The 24,164-nt window shown below is 40.5% G+C and overlaps 1 protein-coding gene across 1 annotated transcript in view; it reads right to left on the bottom strand.

Annotated features, from left to right (window-relative positions):
- The window catches only part of AOX1 (aldehyde oxidase 1), a 77,150-nt gene that overhangs the window by 6,964 nt on the left and 46,022 nt on the right, over positions 1-24,164 (bottom strand). The window contains exons 22-31 of the mRNA XM_077154619.1: positions 23,742-23,875; positions 22,739-22,826; positions 19,326-19,412; positions 18,327-18,518; positions 16,196-16,423; positions 12,041-12,136; positions 9,907-10,035; positions 5,638-5,712; positions 4,227-4,279; positions 2,760-2,874 (exon numbers count right to left, since the gene is read on the bottom strand). Coding sequence (XP_077010734.1) covers positions 2,760-2,874; positions 4,227-4,279; positions 5,638-5,712; positions 9,907-10,035; positions 12,041-12,136; positions 16,196-16,423; positions 18,327-18,518; positions 19,326-19,412; positions 22,739-22,826; positions 23,742-23,875 — 1,197 coding nt within the window. The remainder of the gene's footprint in view (positions 1-2,759; positions 2,875-4,226; positions 4,280-5,637; positions 5,713-9,906; positions 10,036-12,040; positions 12,137-16,195; positions 16,424-18,326; positions 18,519-19,325; positions 19,413-22,738; positions 22,827-23,741; positions 23,876-24,164) is intronic.

The following is a 24,164-nucleotide window of genomic DNA, read 5'->3' as shown; positions in this document are numbered from 1 at the left end:
TCTTCTGTCTAGATGTTCTATCTATTACTGAAAGTAGTGTATTGAATTCTTTCCTACTATTAATGTAGAACTGTCTATTTTTCCCTTGAGATCTGTCAGTATTTTCTTCATATATCTTGGGGTTCTGCTATTAGGTGCATATATATTTGCAATTGTTAAGTCTTGTTGAAATGACACTTTTATCAGTACACAGTGACCTTCTTTATCCCTTGTAACAGTATTTGACTTAAGTCTATTTTATGTACTATTAATATAGCTAGCCTAGATATTTTTTTGTTGCTGTTTGCAAAGTATATATTTTTCCCAGCCTTTCACTTTCAATCTACTTGTGTCTTTGAATTTAAGGTAAGTCTCTTGTAAACAACATACAGTTGGGGCATCCTTTTTTATCCAAAAGTAACTGTTGACAATGCAGAACTTTCTTCGCTATTTTGATATCTGGTCTTTTTAAGTCTTATACCTTTTTTGTCTCTAAATTCTTCCTTCAATGCTGACTTGCATATTTATTTGATTCTTTGCATTGTACATTTTGAGCCCCTTCTCATTTCTTTATGTATATATTTTAATATATTTTCTTTATGGTTGCCATGGGTCTTAAATTGAACAACCTAAATCTATAACAATCACATTTGGTTTGATGCCAACTTAAGCTCAACAGGATACACACACATAATTTCTGTACCTCCTGTCCTTCCACTTTTTTGTTGTACTTTTATAAACTGTATCTTTATATATTGTATGTATAAAACCATAGATTTATCATTACTTTTTATGCATTTACATTTTAGCACCTGTAAGAAGGCAGAAGTAGAGTTACATACCAAAAATACAATATCATAGTATTGGCATTTATAATACCCAAATGGTTACCTGAGTGTCTTTGTTTGTCTAAATAATCTTTTGTTGCACATTGCACTTTTAACATTTTAAAGTGTTAACTCAGGGATGTAGTTCATGAGTTACCTGTTAAGTTTGTATCCAGTTAGAGATATGACAGAGATATCCTTGAGTGGCAGAAGCTAACAAAAACAAACCAATGCAAAAGCTGTCTTTCATCATCTTTGCAAATTTACTCTGCATTGGCTGATGCTCTCCTTTAGAATTCACCCCTAGGTAAATAAGAAGTGCACACTCCTCTCTGCCTGTTCTGAGCCTGAATCTTGTCTTGGTCTCATGCTTGTTGGTAGCCTTAGGAATTACCCTATTTACAGGAATTTGAATGTCCTGCCTCCTCCCTATGAAACAGACTCTCTCCCCCTCCTGGGTGCTCTAATGCATGACTTAAAACAGGTAAGCCTTTGTACCAGGGCTCTTTGATTTAATTATTTCTTACACTGCTTTAGCTGTCTATAAGCTACTTCTTCCTGTAGGGCAATTTCTAGGAAGGTGAGCCAGAGGAGAGTTTCCTGGTTCAGTCTTGCATGCTGCCCCCTGATAGCTTGGCACCACCATGAAGGCACTACAGTATGCACACAGGGGTTACTCCATTCCCTCTGGAACAGAGCCAGATACCCACCATAGTAGTGCAGGCTGGCTCCACATTACCATACAGGGCGTGAGGAGGGACCAGCAAGGGCACTACAAGCTTCTCCTAGTGTTTCTAAAAGCTGTGTTTTCTTGATTCAGCACTCACTCAGTTACTGAAACCCTTTAATTGTTTTCTAGAGTTCTGAAGAAGATGGCTCTACCAGTTTTTGCTTGTCATTTAAAGATACTGTGGACAGACAGCACACTGGAGTGTGTTATACCTTCATCTTGGTCTACTGGCTGCCTCACTTAATTCTGTCGCTGTCTTCTGATAGGGCAGGAGAGGGTGGTTTTAAATTGTGGTAGCCTGCCTCCAAGATGGCCCTTAATGATTTCCTCCACTGTATCCCTCCCTTGTGGAGTTCCCTTCCATACTCTACCAGGAATGGGCAGGTTTAGTAAAGGTATATATAGTTTCAAACATTAAGCTAGCTACAGTTAAAAAAAATACATACTGGGGTATAATAAATTAAAACACATGTGGTCACAATCCAAGAATGTAGCCACAAGGGATGTTCGAAGATTCAAGAACTAGATCTTGCCTGTTTGGTGGGTTTTGGGACAAACTATTAGCTTAGCCACATGACAGTTGTGCGGGTATCACAGTCCCATTTAATGCATTTATGAATTTTTATTATTATTGACAGTGGCTTTGTTTATCCCCAAAGGCTCTGCTATAAGAGGAGAAACTGTAATTCCTTGAAGTAGAAGTGTGTATATGTGACTACATTGGAGTATCTCATGGCACCCCTTAAAAGAATGAGGATTTTCTTAAAGTATCAAACACCAGGACCTGGCTGGGTAAAAGTTACCAAAAACTAGCCACCACCTACCCTGTGTTGGTCCTTGGCACTAGTTAGTGGATAATGGATAACTGTGAAATCCTTCAAAACACCACACAATTATATTTCACATAAAAGGTCAGGACGGCTGGTTGTGCCGGCCATCTCCCAGGAACCCTTTTTAGGCTGCATTCTTCCTTAAGTGGCTTTTTTCCTGATTCCATTTAAAAGAGTCAGGGAAATGAAGAGTGATCACCCACTGTTTCCTATGGATGTCACCACACCACCAGTGCAATTGTTAAGCTTCTATTTCCTTCTGCTACTACTGGGAAATTATCTTTAGGTCAAATACATGGTGCTGCTACACATTCAACTCTCCTCAGGTTGATGGAATTTGTGGAATTTAGGTGCATTTTGTGTGTAACTTGACCTTTTCAAATTGGTACTGACCTTATGATCACCCGTTAGACAGTCTATTTCAACCTCAGAACAGGCAGCTCCAAAAACAAAGTATTCAAAGGGGTGACCTTCGCCCTTCTCCCAGTCCATGTTTGATTCATAACCCCTGAAGGAAAGAGAGTTCTTAAGGAGTTGTTAAATGATCAAGTCCCCTAATTACAGACCATGATGATTAAACAGCCCCCCAAACCGCTGTGCTCAATTTGTATGCACCGCAAATCAGAGGGATACATTTTATGATAATAGCCCAGAGCATAAAATATGTTCTATAAATCTGTTGAATAAATAAATATTTACTTTTTTCTTATGAAACTTGCCTTGTCTAAAATGTCATCCAGCTACTCCTGACCACTGTCTCCTCACTGCAGGAGGTTAACTGTTACTTAAGATTACCCATCTAGTGGTTTTGGCTAACATTGGTTCATGTAATCATATTGTCATTGGATGTGGGGAATTCAACCTGCATTTTACACAAAACACTATTTCAAAGATTCACACTTGTCTGCTTTGTCTAGCTTTCTGGTTTCAGGAATCAGCCTTCTGTATCAAGAATCAGGCTCCCTGGAGCTCATTCCTTACTACTACTCTGGTCTCTCACAATCACAAATCCCATGACTCTCTCTGTGCCCAACTCTTCTCTAAGGACACTAAATGAGTGTCAAGGGTATATGAAAAGCATAGGTTACGGTGGGCTATGGTGGCTCAGCAGGCAGAGTTCTTTCCTGCCATGGCGGAGACCCAGGTTTGATTCCCGGTACCTGCCCATGCAAAAAAAAGAACGTATAGGCTAGCAGTATGCTAGCATTTTCCATCCCTCTCTCTTCTGTTTCTTCCCATGCGGAGGGGGCCATTAAAATGCTTGTTTCTGTTAACCAGTCAGTGCCCTGGGATCTATAACCACTGGGGACTCCCAAGACAAATGTCCAAGTGACAAAACCAGGTAAGTCTTCCTGTACCACCCTGCTCTCTGATGGCTTAAACCCTCCATTAAAATAGTTCAAAAAGTTGTTTTTCAAAGTATTTGACTTCCAGTTCCATATCTTGACAACAATAGCTATTACCAAAATTTCTGATTTTGTGCCAATATAGAAGAGTGTGAAATGGTGCCTATCTTATTATGAGTTTAATTTTTATTCCTCTAGCTATGTAATGAAAGGATAGATTGTGCTTTCAACAAAAGATCAGTCACTGCTGGGTGTTCCAAGCACTAAGCCACAGAGAGTCCTCTAATGAGGACTATATGATTTGAATGATCAATTCAGCTGAATTCTGTGTGCCAATTTTTCTCCAAACTGTTTTTCTGGACATTTGGATTAACTAGCAGCTAAATGTTCTTTATAACAGTGGGCTCACTGAAAGTACTAAGTCAAGTTTTGCCAAAATTGCTAACAGAACTGTAACTCTTCTGAAAGACACCATTGCTGTTTTCCATAGCATGTGATTGAAAGGACTATTTACCTGAAGTATCCAGTAGCTGAAAGACTAATGCTTTCCATAAAAGCAGCGTGTGCCTGCAAAGGAGGAGTATAATGATACAATAAGGATATCTAAATAAAATCATATGAGACTTCAATTTTTAATTTTATTAAATGAAGCTATCAATAATAATAACCGGGGAAGACCAAGATTAATTTATGCATTTCAGCATTCTCCATCTCAACAGGCCTTGGTGGTACAGTACTTGTAGCGACCACATTTAGTCAATCAATGCATATGGCTGTAATAAATTACTCCCATGGTACATTAGATTTATTAGCTGAACTATAGTGGGAAATGCAGTTTCTCCTTATCAAGAACCTCACTCAGTCATCTGTAGAGACATAGCATCAACATGGAACATTTCAGGAAACAATGTTTGGGTGGGTGCTGAATTTTAATATCATGTAGCCAAGACTGTCTTAGGAGAGGGGAACAATTTTGCTAAATTGTGCCATTTACACTTAAAGGTCTCCTGACTCTGCAGTACACACAGTTGACCAACAGCAAAATGGGGGTCAGGGAGTTTGAGAGAGAAGGTGATAACTGCAGCCAGGAGAGAAGAAACTGGGTTGAATGGCAGCATTCCATCATGGCAGAGGATTGACCCTCCCATTGCATCTCTCTCTCTCCAGCTTTCTCCAGTCCACCTTTCTCAGCCTTTCTGAGCTCTGGCAGCACAGGGCAGAGAGCAGAAATAAATAAGCACAGAGAGGACTGAGATCTCTCCTAAACACGAATTATAGAAATGAGTCCCAACTCTGTGGAATAGCAAGAATCGTTTCTAAATAGGACTCCCTAAGTGTTGCTTCTCCAGGCCAGTGATTTTAAGTTGTAAAGATTGGAGTAGTCAGCACAACACATACTTCTGGCCTTTGTGAATATCCATTCAGTACCATCTGGCACTTTATAAACTACTACTTTGAAAACTTTGCTAGTAGACTTTAGAATGTGTGTCTTCTTCTAGCTAAATTGTAAGTAGATTAAAGGAGTAGATGAATATTTTTCCATTCCATTTAGTGCCTAGCAGAGGGTTAAACATTATACTCAAAGACTTGACTTCCTATTTCTAAATGCTTCTGTGATTTCTACATTTATAGAATGTTATTGTTGTTCTTCCATTTTAGGAAGAGAAGACTCACAAAGAAGGAGAACAAACAGGAGTTCTGGACAGAAGAACCATCTCTTTCTCTAATAGCCAAAGAATTTTTGGAATTTTTCCAGATGTAAGAGTTCCTCCACCATATTATCATAGGATTTCCACATGCCCAGAGGAAATCACTATAAACTGAGGTACCTTTTAAAATGCCTGTTCTGCGGATAATCTACATATATCTCTCTCATTTCCAACTCTTTTATTTTTAACATAAAACATAGAGTAACATATTCTCACCCAATCCTTCCAAGTGCCTTGAGGATTCTTGCTGATGATGGGTTCAAGGCGTTTCAGAAGAGTTTGACAAGCATCCTAGGAATTATTTATTTTAAATTAAAATTATTATCACAAAATGGCATAGAAAACATAGATCAGCATTACATTTGTTAAATATATCAAGGCCTTGTGTAATTTTACAGAAGGGCTAGGAAAAACAATGGTCAAAATCCAGAGTATATAAAAGAGAGATATAATATGTAAAATGGAAATTTGGTTTTCAAGGTATGAATAAAGCTGGGTCAAATGATATAGGTTTTGATGGTGGCCAAGAAATAAGTAAGCCAAAGGATTCAGAACAGTCAGCCTTCCCCAAGGGAAGAAAAATAGAGACAATGAAAGAATGTTGTTATCAGGCAAGCTGATACAATTTCAACTTTTACCAAAAGGAATACTTCACATCAGATTGTACAGAGAAGTCTCATACTGAAGTTATCTAATGGTTTTGTTTGTTCATTTGTTTAACAGAAATATGGAAGAATCAATTGAAGTAAAAAGAAAGATTACCAAGAAAAACTTTTATTAGACTAACATATGCCACAGATTGGACCAAGCCAATGAAGAATGGCCATTCATTCTTCCAAGGGAGAAATAACTTTTAAAACAAAACTTATTTCTTGTTCTTTTGTTTCCTTTTTCTGACCTCTGTAAAACGGAGAAACTCATCTTTGACTCACTTGTTCTTTTCTTTCAAGTATTTGAAGTCAGCAATTCAAACTTAGTCTTAATGATTTTAGAGTTAACATCTTGGAAACACCACTCTGGAGGATCTTCAACAAAAGGTTCAACAGCGATAGTGAAGGGTCATGTGGTCTAGACTTTTGCAGGGCAGGGTCATTTGTAAATTATGTGTTCAGTTCTGGGATTTTTTGATACTGGGGAAGCTGAGCAATGAGCCAGAAGGGTTAGGTCACAGGTGGATACTTCTTAAGGGAGCTCCAGCAATTGCAACAATGTAACACTTGTTACAAGTGTTGGTGACACTTCCCACCAACTCCTGATCCTGCCCTCATGAGTGGCCCATTTCAGTACATGAACTAAAAGGAATAATAAGAATGGGAGAGATGGGGTTTGGAGCGGAATAGAATTCATTCTGGAACAATCAACAAATCATCAATGAAAACCACTAGACTGTACGCCCCTTGGGGGAAGAACTAAGTCACACTGAACCTCGTGTGCCCGACTCCAGAGTTCCTGGCATGGAGTTAGGTGCTTCATAAACTTTTGCTAAATAAATGAATTTTGTATTTGAGTCTAAGTAGTTCACCAGCAGGAGTGAGAAAATAAGAGCCAAACCTGGGATACAGCAAGGGACATTGTCTTGTAAAGGTCTACATGGGCTTATACTATAGCATATGGTAGAAGTTCTTTCCCTTAAAACAGGCCTGGCTAGCTTGAAATGAGCAGGCTGGGGGGAGTTAGCTATCCCAGAGAGAGGCTCACAGGAAGATCAAGTGATGGTAGAGCTCCCAAGGGGATCTGTCCACATGTGCCCTCACATTTCCCCCAAATAAGCTACCTGTTAGAGCCAGCTTGTCCTCACTGCCCCTGCACACATATCTTTTTTTTTTGATTCAGCAGTCATATTTATTTATTAAATCCTATCTTCTATATTATAGTCTTCCCTTTCTTTTTTCTTTTTTATGAAAAATAACATATATACCAAAAAGCAATAAATTTCAAAGTACATTGCAACAATTAGTAGTAGAATAGATTACAGAATTTGGTATGGGTTACAATTCCACAATTTTAGCTTTTTATTTCTAGCTGCTGTATGTACTAGAAACTAAAAGAAATATCAAAATAATGATTCAGAACTCCTACTCATTTGTTAAACCTGAACTTCTCTATATAACTCCACCATCACCTTTAATCTTTCTCTTACTCCTTAAGGATATTTGGCTATGGTCATTCTAACTTCTTCATGTTGGAAAGGGCTGCTGATAATATGGAATAGGGGGATGGAACTAGTTGATGTTCTGGAAAGGCTGACCTCTCCCTCTGCATTTCAGAACTTATCTGGTCCAGGGACACATCTGGAAGTTGTAGGTTTCTGGAAAGTTATTCTAGTGCATGAAACCTTTGTGGAATCTTATATAATGCCCTACATATTCTTTAAGATTGGCAGGAATGGTTTTGTTTTGGGTTTGGCAAGTTACAATATCAGCAATGTCTAACTGAAGTTTGCTTAAGAGTGACCTCCAGAGTAGCCACTTGATGTTGTCTGAACTCTCTTAGCCACTGATACTTTATTAGTAACACTTATTTTCCCTCCTTTTGGTCAGGATTGCATTGTTAATCTCACAGTGGCAGGACCAGACTCATCCTTGGGGGTCATTTCCCACACTGTCAAGGAGACTTTCTTCCCTGGATGTCATGTTCCACATAGTGGGGAGAGCAATGTTTTCACTTGCTGTATTGGGCTTAGAGAGAAAGAGAGACCACATCTGAGCAATGAAAGAGATCTTCTAGAGATGACTCTTAGGCATACATATAGGTAGACTAAGCTTCTCCATTACATATAAGCTTCATAAGAGCAACCCTCAAGATCAAGGGCTTGGAATATTGATTTGGGCCTGCACACATATCTTTATATCCTATTTCTGGCATTCTGAACACTCTTCTCTTTATTTGACCAAATCCAACCTAGTCATCAAATCTCTTCCTTGGAACCCTTGTGGTGTGAATCACTCACATGGCCCTGATCTTCCCCTCCCACCTTGCAGGTACGATGACACTCTGCACAGGGGTGTTTTCTCTGAGGTGTAAGTATACATAAGCTACCTGCAGGCAGGGACTGGGTATCTTCTGCATAGCCTTTTGTGAGTGACGGGTTGTTTGTTCATTTATCAAGTTACTACTAAACACATAAGAGTGATCAGAACTGGTCCAGGTGCCAGAGATACAAAGATGATATTAATAGCAAACACTTGCACAGTGTTTCGTCTGTGTTAGGTGCATTAACTCTATTAGCTCATTTAATATTCACAGAAATGCTATTATATAGGCACTATTGTCACCTCATGACATGGTGCTCTGTCATTTGAGCACCTTGCTCAAAGTCAGACAGCTGGTAAACAACAGGGCTGGGATTTGAACCAAGGCAGTATAGGGTGAGACTGGGTGTTCTGAGCTTTAACTCATACACTGTGCTGCTCTCGGCCCTGAGTTCACAATCGGGCAATCCCTTCCACCTGACAGCCCACTGGAGACATCTGACAATACCCGGAAACATTTTTGATTGTCACAACCTGGGGGTACAATTGGCATCTAGTGAACGGAGACCAGGGATGCTTCTAAACATCCTACAATGCACAGGACAGGTTCCCGCAACAAAGAATTATCCAGCCTAAGGTAATTGAGACCCCTAGCCTAGGTAGTGAGAGATAGACAGGCTAACTGCAATTTTAAAATAATGCAGCATGCACCATTACAGAGGCTTATTTAAGAGGCCCAGGGAAACAAAGACAAGGAAAAGACCAACGCTGTAAAGAGGTGATGTGAAAGGCTTCACATGGAGGGTATGTGAGTGTGAAGTGTGAGGTGGTCTTAAAGACAGACCGCATAGACTGGGGTCAGATTGTAAGGGCCTTACAAGCCATGATAAGAAGTCAGGACATAAAGGGAAAACCAGTTTGCTGGTAAGTTGTAGGCCCTGTTTTTTTCAATGTTGTTGTTTTTTTTGGGGTGGGGTGGTACATGGTACAGGAATTGAACCCAGGTTTCCCGCAAGAAAGGTGAGCATTCTACCACTGAACCATCCATGTACCCCCACAGGGGTTTTAAAACATGCACAGTCAGATTTATTTTTTGGAAAAGTTCACTCTAGCAGTGGTGGGCAAGACAGAGCAAAAGACCATAAGGCTGATGTGGATAGACCGGAATATTTGCAATGGTCCAGGCATGAGGTGGGAACCTGGACCAAAACTACTGAGGCAGCACAGAAGTGGAAAGATGTAAAAAACATTTTTAGGAAAATGAAAAGGACTTGCTCCCCAGCTTAGATGTCAGGAATACAGGGGGGTGCGGGGGGGGGGGGTAAATGGTGGCATTTCCAGTGTGGGACATTGGCTGGATATGGCACCACTGGTGGAGGCTGGGGGTGGGGAGATGGAGCAGTTTTCACCGAAAGGACGTGAAAGGGACACTGGGGTTGGTTAACTTCTGAGCCCATCATGGATTTGGCCCTGACAGGGTTACTGATCTGGGTACCAGAGCAATGACCTTTACCTTCACTGCCATCCCGTTGAGATCTGCCACCACTGACCCTCCGGAGACATTTGCATTAGGGACAGTTTCTGTGCTGGTCCCACGCAGGTGAACATTTGACATTGGCATCTTTAATTCACGGCTGACCACCTGAGTTTAGAAGGGAGTTTCTTTTCAAATACAGAACTTTGGTTAGCACATGTCCACCTGGTAACATGTAGAAGAAACCCTCAACGCACATGATGGGGAAAAAATGGAGAACCCTGAATTTCTCCTACAGACAGTCACAAAAAGGTCCCCCTTTCTACAAACCCTGTAGAAAGGGTTGTATACTCACGAAGTTGGAATATTCATATAAGTATACTGATGAAGTCAGAAACTAGAAAACTGATTACCAGGGGCCAAGCAGGGGGTGGGGATGGGAAGTTAATGTTTAATTGGTATGGAGTTTCTTGGTGGGGTGATGGAAGAGCCCTGAGTACAGTTTCATTGATTTTCTCATGTGCAATAGCATCAGGAAATACCCCAGGTCTAGCAAGAAGAAACACTTCCCATCTTTAAAATCATGGGATTATCAGGGGAGACCTTGAACCGTCTCCTACCACCACACCCAGGGACATTCTAGCAAGGTGTGCCTTATTCGTGACAGGAGATGCGTCTGCTATGAGCAGAAGAAGGGTACAGGTTTTGTGAGAATGGACGATGATCTTGGGAAAGGAATATCATAATGATCACAGGGATCACAGAAGGAAAAGGGATCGGCACCTGTGCCGATCCAACAACTTAACTAGATGCTCTATTCTTTCATTTTTATGCTGAGGAGCAAGGTCATATGGAACTGATGACAAAATATTCCTCCTTCTTGCCAGCAGTTTGGCTTAATAGGGTTTGCCCACAATTACCACACGGACACCGGTGTACAGAGTCCTTCCACAATGCTTGGCTTTTAGAAGGCTGCCTGCACAGAGGGCCCTGGCTTAGAACATAAAGGTCTCTGCTGGCTCAGCAAGGAAAGCACTGAAATTTCACCAAAAAACAAAACAAAACAAAACCGGGAAAAGCTATGAGCAGACAATTACCAAGTGACCGACAACAGGAAGGAAAAGATAATATTCAACATCGCTATAATCAGAAAAATGGAAAGAAAGCAATAATGAGATAATGCCACTCACCTATCAAACAAACCATCTAAGATGTTTTAAAAAGTCTATAATATTCAATGTAATGAAATGGGTACCTTCCAGAAAACAATTTGGCATTATGCGTTATGAGATTTAAGATACTTAACACCCTTTGACCCAGTAATTCCACTTCTAGGAATCTATTTTAAGAAACAAATCACAGATATTCTTAGGTTTATGTACAAAACTGTTCACTGAAGTGTTCAACAATTAGGGATCTTAAGTAAATTTACATATACCCACATGCAGTCATTAAAAATCACGATTGCTAAGAATTCTTAATGACAGAAACAATAAGGATAGGTGAAAAAAAAAACAGGATACAAAATGATACAAGCAGCTTTTTAGGGATTTCTTTGGAAAACAAAAAAGACAAGATGAAAAAATCCCAACACAGTGTTTATTACTAGATGGTGGAATTGCTTATAGTCTTTTCCTCTCTAAAATTGTCTGCCTCTTTTGAAATTATTATAATGTATAATATTATCATGATTAGAAAAAAATAGAAATAGCAGCTAAAATATAATCTAAAATAAGTAAGCCAAAAGAAAACTGGTCAAGTTTGGTTAGAAATATCAAATATGATTTATATTATTAATTGTTGAGAGTCCTTAATATAAAAAGGACAAGAAATAATGCAGTACCTGAAAATTTACACCTTTTCGTTGCCCAGCAAAGGTTCAAAAATAAAAACTCATTTATTAATATATACAAAGGAAAGCAGTAAATAATACACAATTTTCTTGAACAATAAAACAACCTGAGACTCTAATGCCACATTGTTTTTGGAAGATTCAGTTACAAAACTGGATTGTTTACTGTATTTAGGCTGTTTAGTTTAACAGTTTAAGCTGTCAAAGCTAAAGTCTTCTATCTTCTTTCTTTTTATTTTAGACCAGAGAACAAACATTCATAGCTTCTCTTTCACACACATACTACAAGCAAACACCCAATAAAATGATTTGCATTCTTACCTGTATCATTTTAGTGTGGACGCCCTGCCCCATTTCAATTCCCCCGTGAGTCACCAGAACAGAACCATCCAGATAAACATGAACCAGGGCAGCAGCCTAAGCAGAAAAGATAAAAACCATTTCCATGATCTTTTCACTTGACATAACAATGTATCACGTCAATGAAAACATTTTCCTTGGAAATGATCCCCTCCTCTCCGTATCGTACAAGTCCCTCCCAAAACCACACATGGACGCTGACCGGGGCCAGGGCACTGTCAGAACAGTGCTGCCTCCCGGTCTCCCCGCGAGAGGCCACAAGGCCCCTGGCTGACTTGAGTCTGTGGCAGGACTATGCTCCTTAAGCTACTACTTCCTAATTGGGGCATTTGAGCACACTGTTACCTCCAAGCATCCCCCTTTGGGTGGAGCAACCTTCTAAGTTTCCTTTGCGGGGAATGGGAGCCATTTTTAAAATGCAAAGATAAGTGCAGATAGGTTGGGAGAGAGGGAAGATAAATGTTATCTGCATACCCTAGTCCCATAATTATAGATGTGTTGCAGAGAACTTTATTTAAAAATAAAAATACGAATAGGCATAGGGAGAGATAGTCCTTCAATAAGATGGCTATTTTTTGCTGCAAAATGAGCTAAGCCCGTCCTAAATCTTCTAGGTACAGAATTACAGTTTTAGAGTCAGACAGGACAGGACAGGAACGCAGAGGAATCTTGTATAACTGTAGCTCCCCACAAGTATCCAGAAGAAAACAAAATTGCAGAAGAAACCAAAAGCTGCTAACAGAATCAAAGTCTCTTCTGGCAGTGAGAAAATCTTAACTCTAAGCTAAATATGTTTTACAATTAAGAAGGATGCACCTCTTGCATGTCTGCCTGTACTATACCAGGGTATGGAAATGTTCCAGACAGCTGCACCAAACAAGGATCGCTTCTTCACATTGAGTCTCCAGGGTAAGCGTTATATCAACACCATGTAGTCTCAGAGGAAGCGCTTCTAGTGGTTCCATTGTAATCCAGGGGCCCTGCAAGGTGCACCTTTACAACTGTTCAGCTGGGAAATGCCAACCTCTTAGCAGAGGTCTGGGCTAGTCAACAGTCACTTGACCACTTGGCTTTCCTAGTATTTAAATTTCTATGTAAAGTGGCATACAATCTTAGATTTTTAAAGGCAGAAAATTCTGGTAACAAGCAAATTTCCATATAATGAACATAAAATTTTAGTAAGCCTTAAAAATAAATAATCACTTATATAACTTGTAAGCAACCTTGGGCATAAGTGAAAGCCAATGGAATGGTATGCCAGTCACCAGATGAACCCAAGGAATGGTCTGCATTCCTAGATCAAGTATCTGCCCACCAGTAGCACCTTCACAGCCATGGAATACACTTGGAGAATTGCCTCTATTGGTATGCAAAATCTACATTACCCAGTGAATGACAAGCATAGCATCTATTCTTCCAAGTAAGACAATTTGACAATGAAATTGGACTCTATTTGCCTGATTAGCAGATGAAAACTATGGATATATTAGGCAAATGGAGATCTATGGGCACTGTTTCTCTGAAGACAAAGGCACACATTCACCACGCACTAATGGACCTTGGAATCTTGAAGACATGGTCATAGTAAACATGCCTTGGGAAAATGTAGCAGTGAATGTTTTATTGTCTTTTGACACATATCACTCCTAGAAACATCATCTTGTGCTCCTGGCCATTTATTGTCAAAACAATAAAGATAAGGAGTGACATCCTCCGTAATGCCTGGAGCTGGTTGCCCTGGGGGCACTCCATCAGATGCCAAGTCATACCAGCTGCAATGGCAGTGCCTTGATTCCACTCTGTGGTGCTTCATTGTACTCTGCTCGAATGCGAGCCCCATGAAGGGAAGGACCAGGTCCCAGGACATCCCTTGGAATGCAACAAAGTGACTCACAATGTTGAAGTAACATTTATCAAATGTTTGATAAATGAATTTGCAATAGCATAGCCTTTTTATCTGTTTCTTGAGCTTGTAGATTCTGTATTTGGTCTCCCTGACACTGTGAGCAGAGAGTGGGTATGAAATCTTAGTTGGACTTGGCACATGCGATTGAGCTACAATTACAGTGGACTGTGCATTCTCTCCACTGCTGGCAGGGTCTGCCTGCATGTCCAGGGCAGCGTTTCTATTAGAGACTGCCAAGTAATCTGTTCCATATGGTGCTGCAATCTCCTACAGAAATTAAAAATGTCAAATTTGGTTCAGTTAAGTGGCACCACCTGGTGGTTCACTGTCAATGCCTCCAAAGATAATTCTCCAATATAAACAGTGTACTTAGTCTGTAATATTTAAATCTTTAAGTGATGATTGCTGGCATTTGTGAGATGTTCATTTAATCCTCTCCTAAATGTCTCACCCATTCAAACATTTGAGTTCCTACTTTGTGCCAGGCACCATGCTAGGTGTTCCCAGTCCAGGAACTAAATATAAAGGAGGTGAGGTATAAGGCAGCGTGGGCTGGTGCAGGGCTCTGCGTGGGCTCCATAGCCAGACCGCCCGGAGGTCAACTCCTTGCCTGCTATTCACTAGCTACGTGTTCTTTGGCAAGACAGCGACTGTGGACCTCAGTTTCCCCTTCTATAAAACAGAGGGAATTACTCCTACTCAGCAGAGCTGAGAAAAGGATTAAGCCAAGCCAGAGATTAAGATTAGCTCAGTGCCTCACACGTAGAAGCCTCAAATATAATTCTAGTTTGCTGGTCTATTTGGTTTGCTTCAGGAAATGTGTTCCAGTCTACGTCTTCCAGGAAGCAACTTGACTGGTCTCAAGCTCCTTGAGTCAAGCCTAAAGCAGATAATTTTTGTTGTTGTTATAGAAGCTGTTATTCTTTACACGATAAAGCATTTTAAATCTAAATCTGAATAAATTTAGAGAACTACCTATTCTCTACATAAATCATTTATTCTCTAGTGAGTAAAAGGAATGTAAAGATTAGAGTTCTGTCTGATCTTGCTAAATATATAAAAGATATCCCAAAAGGGTAGCAAACTCCTTATAAATAAAGTCTATTCCCAGCATTAGGCTACTTTTTATTTATTTTATTTATACATACCCCATATCCTCCAACACACACTCCCCATCCCCCTAATTCCATTGCTAGTATCTTCTAATCTACTTTCTGTCTCTGAAGATTTGCTATTTCTAGGGATCTCTTATAGGTGACATCATGCAATATTTGTCCTTATGTGTCTTGCTTATTTCACTGAGCCCAAGCAAATATTTCAAACATAGAAGAGTCTCCCAGGCAGGGACTTCCTAGCAGCCTTTAAGAATGAATTTGTACTGCTAGCTGTTGTCCAGTTTCCCAGCTGAGCTGCAACCCACCTCCAATTCCCAAAAATGGTACTTTTGGAGGCAGCTTGATGCAGTTGAGAAACCAAAGGTTCAGGGACTAGTCAGATCTGAATTCTAGTCCCCACCCTGCCTCTCACCAGCTGTGGGACTTTGGGCAAATTCTTTAAATTCCCTGTGCCTCAGTTTTCTCATTGCTAAAATGAGGATAAAATACTATAGGCTGCCCTGAAGGCTGAAAGGGATGAAAACTAAAAGGGCTTATATCATGATAGGTACTCAGTAGTTATAAGGGAAATGAGAGAGACCTGGTCTGCAGTGGAGGCCAGCTATGGCACAATGGCAGACATTGAGCAGACACAGCCCACCATGGCTACCCCACAGCCCAACACTCAAGGATTTCAAGAGGATCCTTAAACAACAGAAACTGTTTTCCCTAATGATCCTGGTCAGTCTACTTGAGAACTGACCTCTTTGTTAGTTGCCAGAAGTTTATATGATTTATATGATATAGATGCCAGAAGTTTATATATTGATTATACTCCCAAATTGTTTACCAAAACATTCACTATTCAGAACTCTGAGCCCAGGCCTCCCCATTTTCCAGCCAGAGCGCAGTTCCCCTGCCCTGGCCATATGCACAGAGAAGCTGTTATCTCCTCTGCAGTAAAACTAGCTTAACTATGAACAACTTTGGTGAAGTTTAATGTTTGGGCCATTGAAACCATTTTCCAATCCCACCTAATGGGAAGTTTCTACCACACCTTTTGTTTGGTCTTTGCTGCTTCTGGGCAGCATTGCCACAAATGTTTGGAGAACTGACCTGTCCAGCAGCAAGTGAGCCAAGGCCGATAGGATATTTCAGGGGGACTATGGCCAGTCCTTTCTTTTTCCAGTAATTCTCTGCATTGAATTTTTCCACAGATGCTTTCCTCAGAAAGTAGGAAGACATGGCCATACATTCTCTCCAACACTGGATCAGGGTCTGGGAATTAATCTCTTGTTTATAGGGTGTTTGATCAATTTCCTTGTACATGTTTATGGTCCGGACCTTTAAAAGAAAAGGAGATTGATAGGGGAAAATGAATCAGCACTGTCTTCCATCCACTGCCCTCCTATTCAACTACTGCCCATCCTGTAAAGCCCAAACTGAGTTCTCCCTACTACTCAGTGGTGCTTTTTCCTTTGCCCACCACATAACATTCTTATCCTCCCCTTCTATGGATCCTCTGGCAAATACGGTAGCACGTACTCATATGCTCTCTCTGCTGCTCTCGTTTACATTTGAAGGAGGGAATCTTTTCCTTTTATTTCTTATATAAGTCAACACAGTACAAACACATTGTAGACTCTTAATTTCATTTACATTTGTGAGTCTGTTGAAAGGTAATCCTAAAGTTAATTTACAGGCTACATGACTTGAATTATTCAGATGCTGTAGAAAGATAAGACCACTCACTTCCAAAATGGAAAATAGGAAATGTTGCTTAAATATAATCAACATTTAGGATGAAGAACAAATGGAAGGATTCATTACAGGATGCCTGAAACACTGAGTGGAATATTTCCTGCATGGTAAGAATTGATCACTAAGGTCGGCAGCTGAGAACAAAAGGCAGCAAGGACCTCACATTTTTCAGTTGAGAAAATGCCCAGCAGATGCAGCCAGCCACTTCTCCAAGCTTGCTGACAGGGACTGTTACAAACACACACTCTCCCCAACCCCCAAACAATTCTCACATCAATATTAGAGGAAGACTGGGAATTTGTGAGCTGTAGCCATTTTGGGGAATCTAGTGCTTTCAATCCTCTCCCTCAATTTTCCTGGGGATGACGTGAGGTAGGGGTGGTTTCACGTGATTGTCTTCTCTCCTGCTTCCAAAGGTGGAAGGACCTCAGGGAGAGAGGTTGTGGCAGGATGGCCAGGAAGGGAGGGCAAGGATTCCCACTACTTCTCGAGTTCAAGAGAGATAAAGAAGATGACTCCTGCCTATCACCAAGGACCTAATGTTAAGGGATGTTTTAGTTTGCTAAAGCTGCCAGAATGCAACATACCAGAGACAGATCAACTTTTAATAAAAGGGAATTTATTTAGTTAAAAACCTAGTTCTTCAAAGGAAAGGCAGCTAACTTTCATCTGAGGGTCTCTGTTACATGGGAAGGCACAGGGTGACCTGCTGGCCTTCTCTCCTGGCTTCTGGGTTCCAATGGCTTTCCCAGGGGTGATTTCTTTCTGCATCTCCAAACCTCTGGGCTGAGCTGCCAGTGCTGAGATGAGTACGCTGAGCTGCTTGGGCTCTGCTGTGTGAGTGCTCTTTTGACCTCTCTGTTTAAGCCTCCAGCTAATTAAATTAAACGTCACTCATTGCGGAAGGCACTTCCTTTAGCCACTGCAGGTATAATCAGCCACAGGTGAATTTCACATGCTATGATTCAAGTCCACAGCAATAGTACTAGGTACCAAAGCCTGGCCAAGTTGACACCTGAACCTAACTACCACAGGGGAAAAGCAGGTACCTAAGCTTTTGGGATTGGGGCACGCCAAGGAGTGCTGAGGCAAGGACAGTGGAGAAATACTGCAAATGCCAGCCAAGGGTTACGGGAGCCCATTACTCAGGGGAGCAAGGGGTTTGATGGAACTTGTCTCTATTGGTTGTTGGTAGCATTTATACCCCCAACCAATGGAGACTTTTACTAAGCAGGGCAAAGTCCAGTGTTGAGGCCTCAATATCCCCTGACTCCAGGATTTTGGAGGAGTCTGAGTAAGATAAGAATCCCTGAACTTCAGAGCCCTGGCTCTATATTTATTAGCTAATGGCTCCCTGTTAACTAGTTAGCTGCTCACTAAGGTGACCCAATTTAGATATCAAATTCCTCTGCCTGAATGACCACCAAGGGACCCTCCTGGGCCTGAAATTCAATGTCTTTTGTCAGTCAGACTAATTTAGTGTTACCTTTTCAGGGGACAAACCACATTTGGCTGCAACTTCTGTGATACAGGATTCGGTGATCAGCCCAGCCTGAGGAAAGCCAAACCCACGCAAAGCTGTGTTAGATGGAAGGTTGGTTCTGCACACCCGGGCCTGGCAGCGCAGGTTGGGAAACTTGTAAGTGTTGTCCATTTTCAGAATTCCCATTTCTATCACCTGGAGAAATCCAGAAACCTCAGTTCAGAACAAGGCCAGAAATGGAAGCCCTATTCTATATTACATCAACCATGCTAAAATATACCCATGGCCCAAATTAAATGTATTTTGCTGTAAAATAATGTTTAAACTCTTTTTCCTTTGAAATCATTATTTAATTTTAATATTTTAGAGCTAATACATTTTATTCAGGTTTCAAACATTTCCAAAGGCCTTTTAAAAGTTCATAGGCAGTTAAGTATTGGGTGTATAGAATGTAATGAATAAAATGTTCAGGAAAACAGAGAAGAAAATGTTTTGGTCTAATGCAATGGTTCTCAGCAGGGGTGACTTTGCAACCCTCCTCCCACCCCCCACCCCCCCACAGCCAGGACATGTGGCAATGTCTGGAGACAATTTTGGTTGTTAAGACTAAGGGGTGGGGATAGAGGTGCTATGGGCATCTAGTGGGTAGAGGCCAGGGATGCTGCTAACCATCCTAAAATGCACAGGACAGCCTCCTACAACAAAGAATTATCCAGTCCAAAGTGTCAAGAGGGTTCAGGTTCAGAAAGCCTGGTCTAATACTCGCATGTGCAAAAACTGCTCTACCTATGGGACCTGTGGAGAGAAAACACACAGAGGCCAACTTGGCCAAGATTTCCAGGCTCACTTTGGGGCCACCAAAAAGTGACACAAGGCTAGTCCTGTAATTACATTCCTTTATGTTTTATAATTAAATATTATTTAACTACTAAACATTCTTCAATTAAATCATTTTACATAGTACCCTTTCCAGAATGTGAACTTGCTCCTTAATGCACTTACCAATAATGACTCATCCAGGGAGAAGCCTCCATTGCTATAATGCTCCATATCCAGAGCCAGGACTCGGCCGTCATTCATGAACCCAACCTAGGGAAAGAGAGTTGGCCTTTGGTAATGGCACCTGTGACTGTCAAGTGTGAACCCTCCACAGGCTACCACTGGTCCCAACCCAAGAGAGCCTCTGCTAAAAGTAGAATATGTTCTTTATTCTGCATCAACTCTCTCTCTAGCACAACTGTTTCCTTTCAAACATTAGAGCTCTCCCTTACTTTAAAAAAGAAAGGGAAGATAAAGATAAAAGACAAACCAACAAAAACCCTCTTGTTCAATCCATCACTGCTGTTCAATCTTTTCCTCTCCTAAAGCAAATCAACTGCATCATTCTGTGACTTCCAATTATTTCCATAACCTCTTCAGTTAATTCTGGCTTCCATCTTCACACTTGTACTAAAATCTTCTCTCCTAAAGCTACCGTGATCTCCCAATCTCCAAATCTTCTGGCCTGCTCATAAGGTACTCTATATGCTTTGCTCAGAGGACAATTCAATAAAAAATCTCAGTGGCATTTGAAGCTCCTGGAAGTCTTTGAAGTAAGTTGCATCCTTGCTTTCAAAATGTAGCTAATATCTTCACTCTGCTTCTGGATCTCTTCTGCAACAACTGGGAATAGGTGGTCAACAGAACAACCTCTTAAGTCCAGTAGTTTGAGTTTGAGTCCCAGCTCTGCCCCATAACTAGCTTGTGATTTCAGGAAAGCTATATAACCTCTCTGACCATCAGTAAAATGGAAATAAGTAAGAAAATCCATGGAAGTTATACACAAGTGACTGAAACATAGTGAGTAAGAAAAATATAAATTATTACTATTACAATTATAAATATTATTAATATCATGTTCTATCTTTACATATTCTTTCTGCATCAGAAAATAATATATTTCACAGTATTAACTGCCTCCATGCTGATGGCTTTTATAACTATAATCCAGCCTTTTCAACAAGTCCCATATTGGTGAAGGTCATTTCTACTTAAATGTCCTGTTATCACTTCTTCCCCAACACATACAAACAAGTTCATCCTTGTCCCTCTCATTAGTTATTCCTTCCAACTTGTCTCTCTGTTAGAAACTTGTAGGTCATATTTGTGGTTTTATCTCCATTGTATTTTGTCCAGTCTATCACCAAATCTTATTTTACTCCATAATGGCTCTTGGACTCATTCCTTCTACTACGTCTCACTATCCCGGCCCAGATCTGAACTCCTTCATGTCTGAATGTACTGGCTGTCTCCTGGTAGTCTCTCTTCATCCTTTCTCCTCCAAGGCCATCCTGTCCAGTGCAATCATACTAATACCCAAAGCACACCTGTTTAGTTGTAACTCTTACTGTTCAAGGATCAATTCAGTTTCATTCTTTCCTGTGAGATCAAGTCTAAACTCCCCATTGTGGGAACCTAGGTCTGCCTCAGTCTGGCAGGACCTAACCCAACCAATCTTATTTTTCACTACTCTTGTAGGCACTCATGCTCTAACTCCCCCTCCTCTCCCTCCAATACCTATCAAATATGCCATGTTCACTGCTCATTTCCATCATCTGAATAGTAGGCTGAATAATGCCCATAAGGATATAAGGTCCTAATCTCTGGATGCTGTAAATGTTACCTTATAGGTGAAACTTTGCCCTTGTGATTAAGTTAAGGATCTTGAGATGGGGAGGATTATCTTGGATTATCCAGGTGAGCCCTAAATGCAACCACAAGTATCTTTATACAAGGGAGGAAGAAAAATATCTAATTATAGACAGAAAAGGAGAAGGCAAGATGACCATGGAGGCAGGGATTGGGGTGATACAGCCTCAAATTAAGGAATCCAGCAGCCATCAGAAGGAAGAAGCTAGGAAAGGATTCTCCCCCAGAGCTTTCAGAGGGAGTGAGGTCAGCATGAAACCTTGGTTTTAGCTCAGGGAAACTGATTTCAGACTTCTGGCCTCCAGAACTGAGAGAGAACACATTTCTGTTATTTTAAGTCACCAAATTTGTGGTAATTTGTTACAGCAGCCACAGGAAATCAATACAACTTTGTATGCCTTCTTTTTGCCTCTCTGTTCTTGAAGGCCTATATATGTTTCACCTTCTGAAAGAAGTCTCCTGTACATAATCCAGCTCATACCCTCTCTCTCCTCAGTGTTTTACTATGTGTACCTCACCTTTTAACCTGAGATAATCATGTTTGCATTGTTCTCTTAATGACTTCATATGTGCAGATATTATTTACTCCCCCAAATTCTAATTTCCTTCTGGGAAAAATTTGCCATAAAAATCTTTGTTGAACTGAACCAAATTTAAGACATAGCTTAAGGTGAATGTGATTTGAAATAGACATATTCATTACCTTCTAAAAATATATATTTATGTGCACCATAACGTGACAGAGATAGTGCTAAAGACTATAATTCCCAGCCTTCCTTGTGGTTAGGTGGCAGAGTTCTGGCCAGTGCTGTATGGGTAGAAGTGAGGTTCCAGGTCTGTGCCTAACACTCCCACCAGACCCTCCATATTCTCTTTTCCTATGCCTGCTGCTCTCTGCAGGAGATCCCGTGGGGGACTCAGTGGTGCAACGGGAATGTGCTGTCCAACATGAAAGGCTCTAGCAATTATAGCTAATACAACTGAGGATTTTTTAATGTTATTTAATGCATTAAACTTAAATTTAAATAGCCATATGTGTCTAGTGGCTACCATGTTGGACAGTATAGTCCTAGCAAATGATAGCATCACTAGATGGAAAATGCTCGAGTTCCTGAATGATCTCGTAGAGCCAAGTCCTCCTGTCTCCCTCCCCCTTGACAACACTGGGCTACTACTTGAGCAAAAATAGCATAATAAGGGCCTAAGTCCCTAAGAGTTTGGGATTATTTTTTAGAGCAGTTAGCCCACCTGACAAATATATTAGTAATATTATTTCTTATAAAGCATAAGAATAATTATTTTCTACTATGGAAATTTTTCTAGGAATTTCTGGGACGTGATTTATGAAAGTACCCTTGATATTCTGAAAAATGAGGAATTGCAATTTCAAATAATGCTATTGTTATGGGAGTTATGAAACTTATTTTTAACCAGTTTGTAAGTGGAAGTAGGTATAGTTAGCAGAACTACTTTCATGGAAATACACACTCACATATTTTTCAATTGCTCACAAACTGACATCTCTGGGCAAAGCAAAACTGTTTCATTGAACCAGCCAGTAATCAAACAATCAGCACCAGAAATAAAGTTAAACAGAAGTACAGTTTGTTGATTTGGTAATTGTTATTCCCCACTAGATTGGAGCTGAAATATTTTGCTATGCTGCGCTCTGCATTTATGGATCGTTATATTCACAACTAAAATCCTTTTCTTCTTCTTCTACTCACTTTGTACTTTCCAAGGTAAGGGTGGCGACCTCCAGTTATTAACATATCTTCACCTCGTTCCAGAATGCAGCGGACTGCATGGCCCTGTCTAAATAGGAAAAAATAAGAGAGGTAACCTCTATCAGCTAGGTAGTATCCGGATGGATGTAAGTGCTAGTGAGAGTGTGAGACCCATCTGCACACGTTAGAGACCAGAACGACTCCCAGGCTGCCCTGCTCTCAGCCTAGCAGTAGCCTCCTCTCTCCCCTCTCCTTGGGCCAGGACACATCATGAGGTAGTCCCTATAGGTGGGAGGGAGGCTCTTGGGTACCAGAGGCTCCAGTATCACTTTGGGGTATTTTCCATTGTGACAGCAACCTCTGCTTTGGGCAAACGGCCTGAGTTCACAGTACAGACTGGTTCTGAATGGAGGAATTTGGGTGTCGGCTGATTGTCAAATGCTCCCTGATAAGACAGGACTGGAATAAATACCTTTTTGCTTACTGGGAAAGAGAAACTGGTCTATATTACTCAGCAAAAAATTAAGCCTGCTCCAAACACAATTTCTAATGGAAATTTGTGAATCTTCAGAGAAAATCAGCAACATAAAGAAATAAAGCATAACAAAAGCAAAAACTCTATTTAAATCAGGGAATATGTACATATATGCGTTTGCATATGTATTCATATTGATATGTGTATTTGAAAGTTCAGTTCAACAGGCACTAAAGACAAGTCATCCCCACTCAAAGAAATTCAGGTCCTATTTCTCTGAACTCTCTAGATATCAAATATTTTTACTGTGTTTTTCATTCTTTTCAGTAATTGATTCTCATTTTGGTTCTTACAGTAGGTAGCCCAACAGTATAAGACAAAGAAGTTCTAATAAGCTGGCAGTTTGTTTGTGTATTTGTATATTACACATGATTTCAAATAAACTTGACCTAGAGTCTTCCTAATACAGAGAATTTTCAGTGTTCATTCATTTCCTTTTTACTATACTCAGCAGCTTTCTCTACTTACTTGTGTGCGGCCAATGCGGTGATGGCTGCCATGATGCCAGTTTTGCTGACCTTCCCCCCAAAGGCACCACCGACACGTCTTACGTGACACATGACCTTGTTAGCCGGCAGCTTCAATGTGGCGGCGACTGCGTCCTGTGAATGTTAACTGTTATTAATTGGTACCACCTTCCACTAGGACTTAATTGTGACTGTCATAACATCCACAGCCTTAACAAAAATAAACTGTCCCCTGAATCAGGAGCGGGATGGCCATTACACATTTTGATCCATAATGCTGTCCATGATACATTAACAGTGTGGTTATGCTAAATGACAGAATGATCTCCAATAACCTCAGCCTGCATTTCCTACTTGTCTCAGCTGTATTTGGTTATAATGACATCACCAAAACTATTATTAATAGTAGGTATGCCTTCCAATA

The sequence above is a fragment of the Tamandua tetradactyla genome, chromosome 3 (genome assembly GCF_023851605.1).
Source record: "Tamandua tetradactyla isolate mTamTet1 chromosome 3, mTamTet1.pri, whole genome shotgun sequence".
Lineage (NCBI taxonomy): Eukaryota > Metazoa > Chordata > Mammalia > Pilosa > Myrmecophagidae > Tamandua > Tamandua tetradactyla.
Note: the sequence above shows the minus strand (reverse complement) of the source record. Positions and strands in the feature narration are given on the sequence as shown.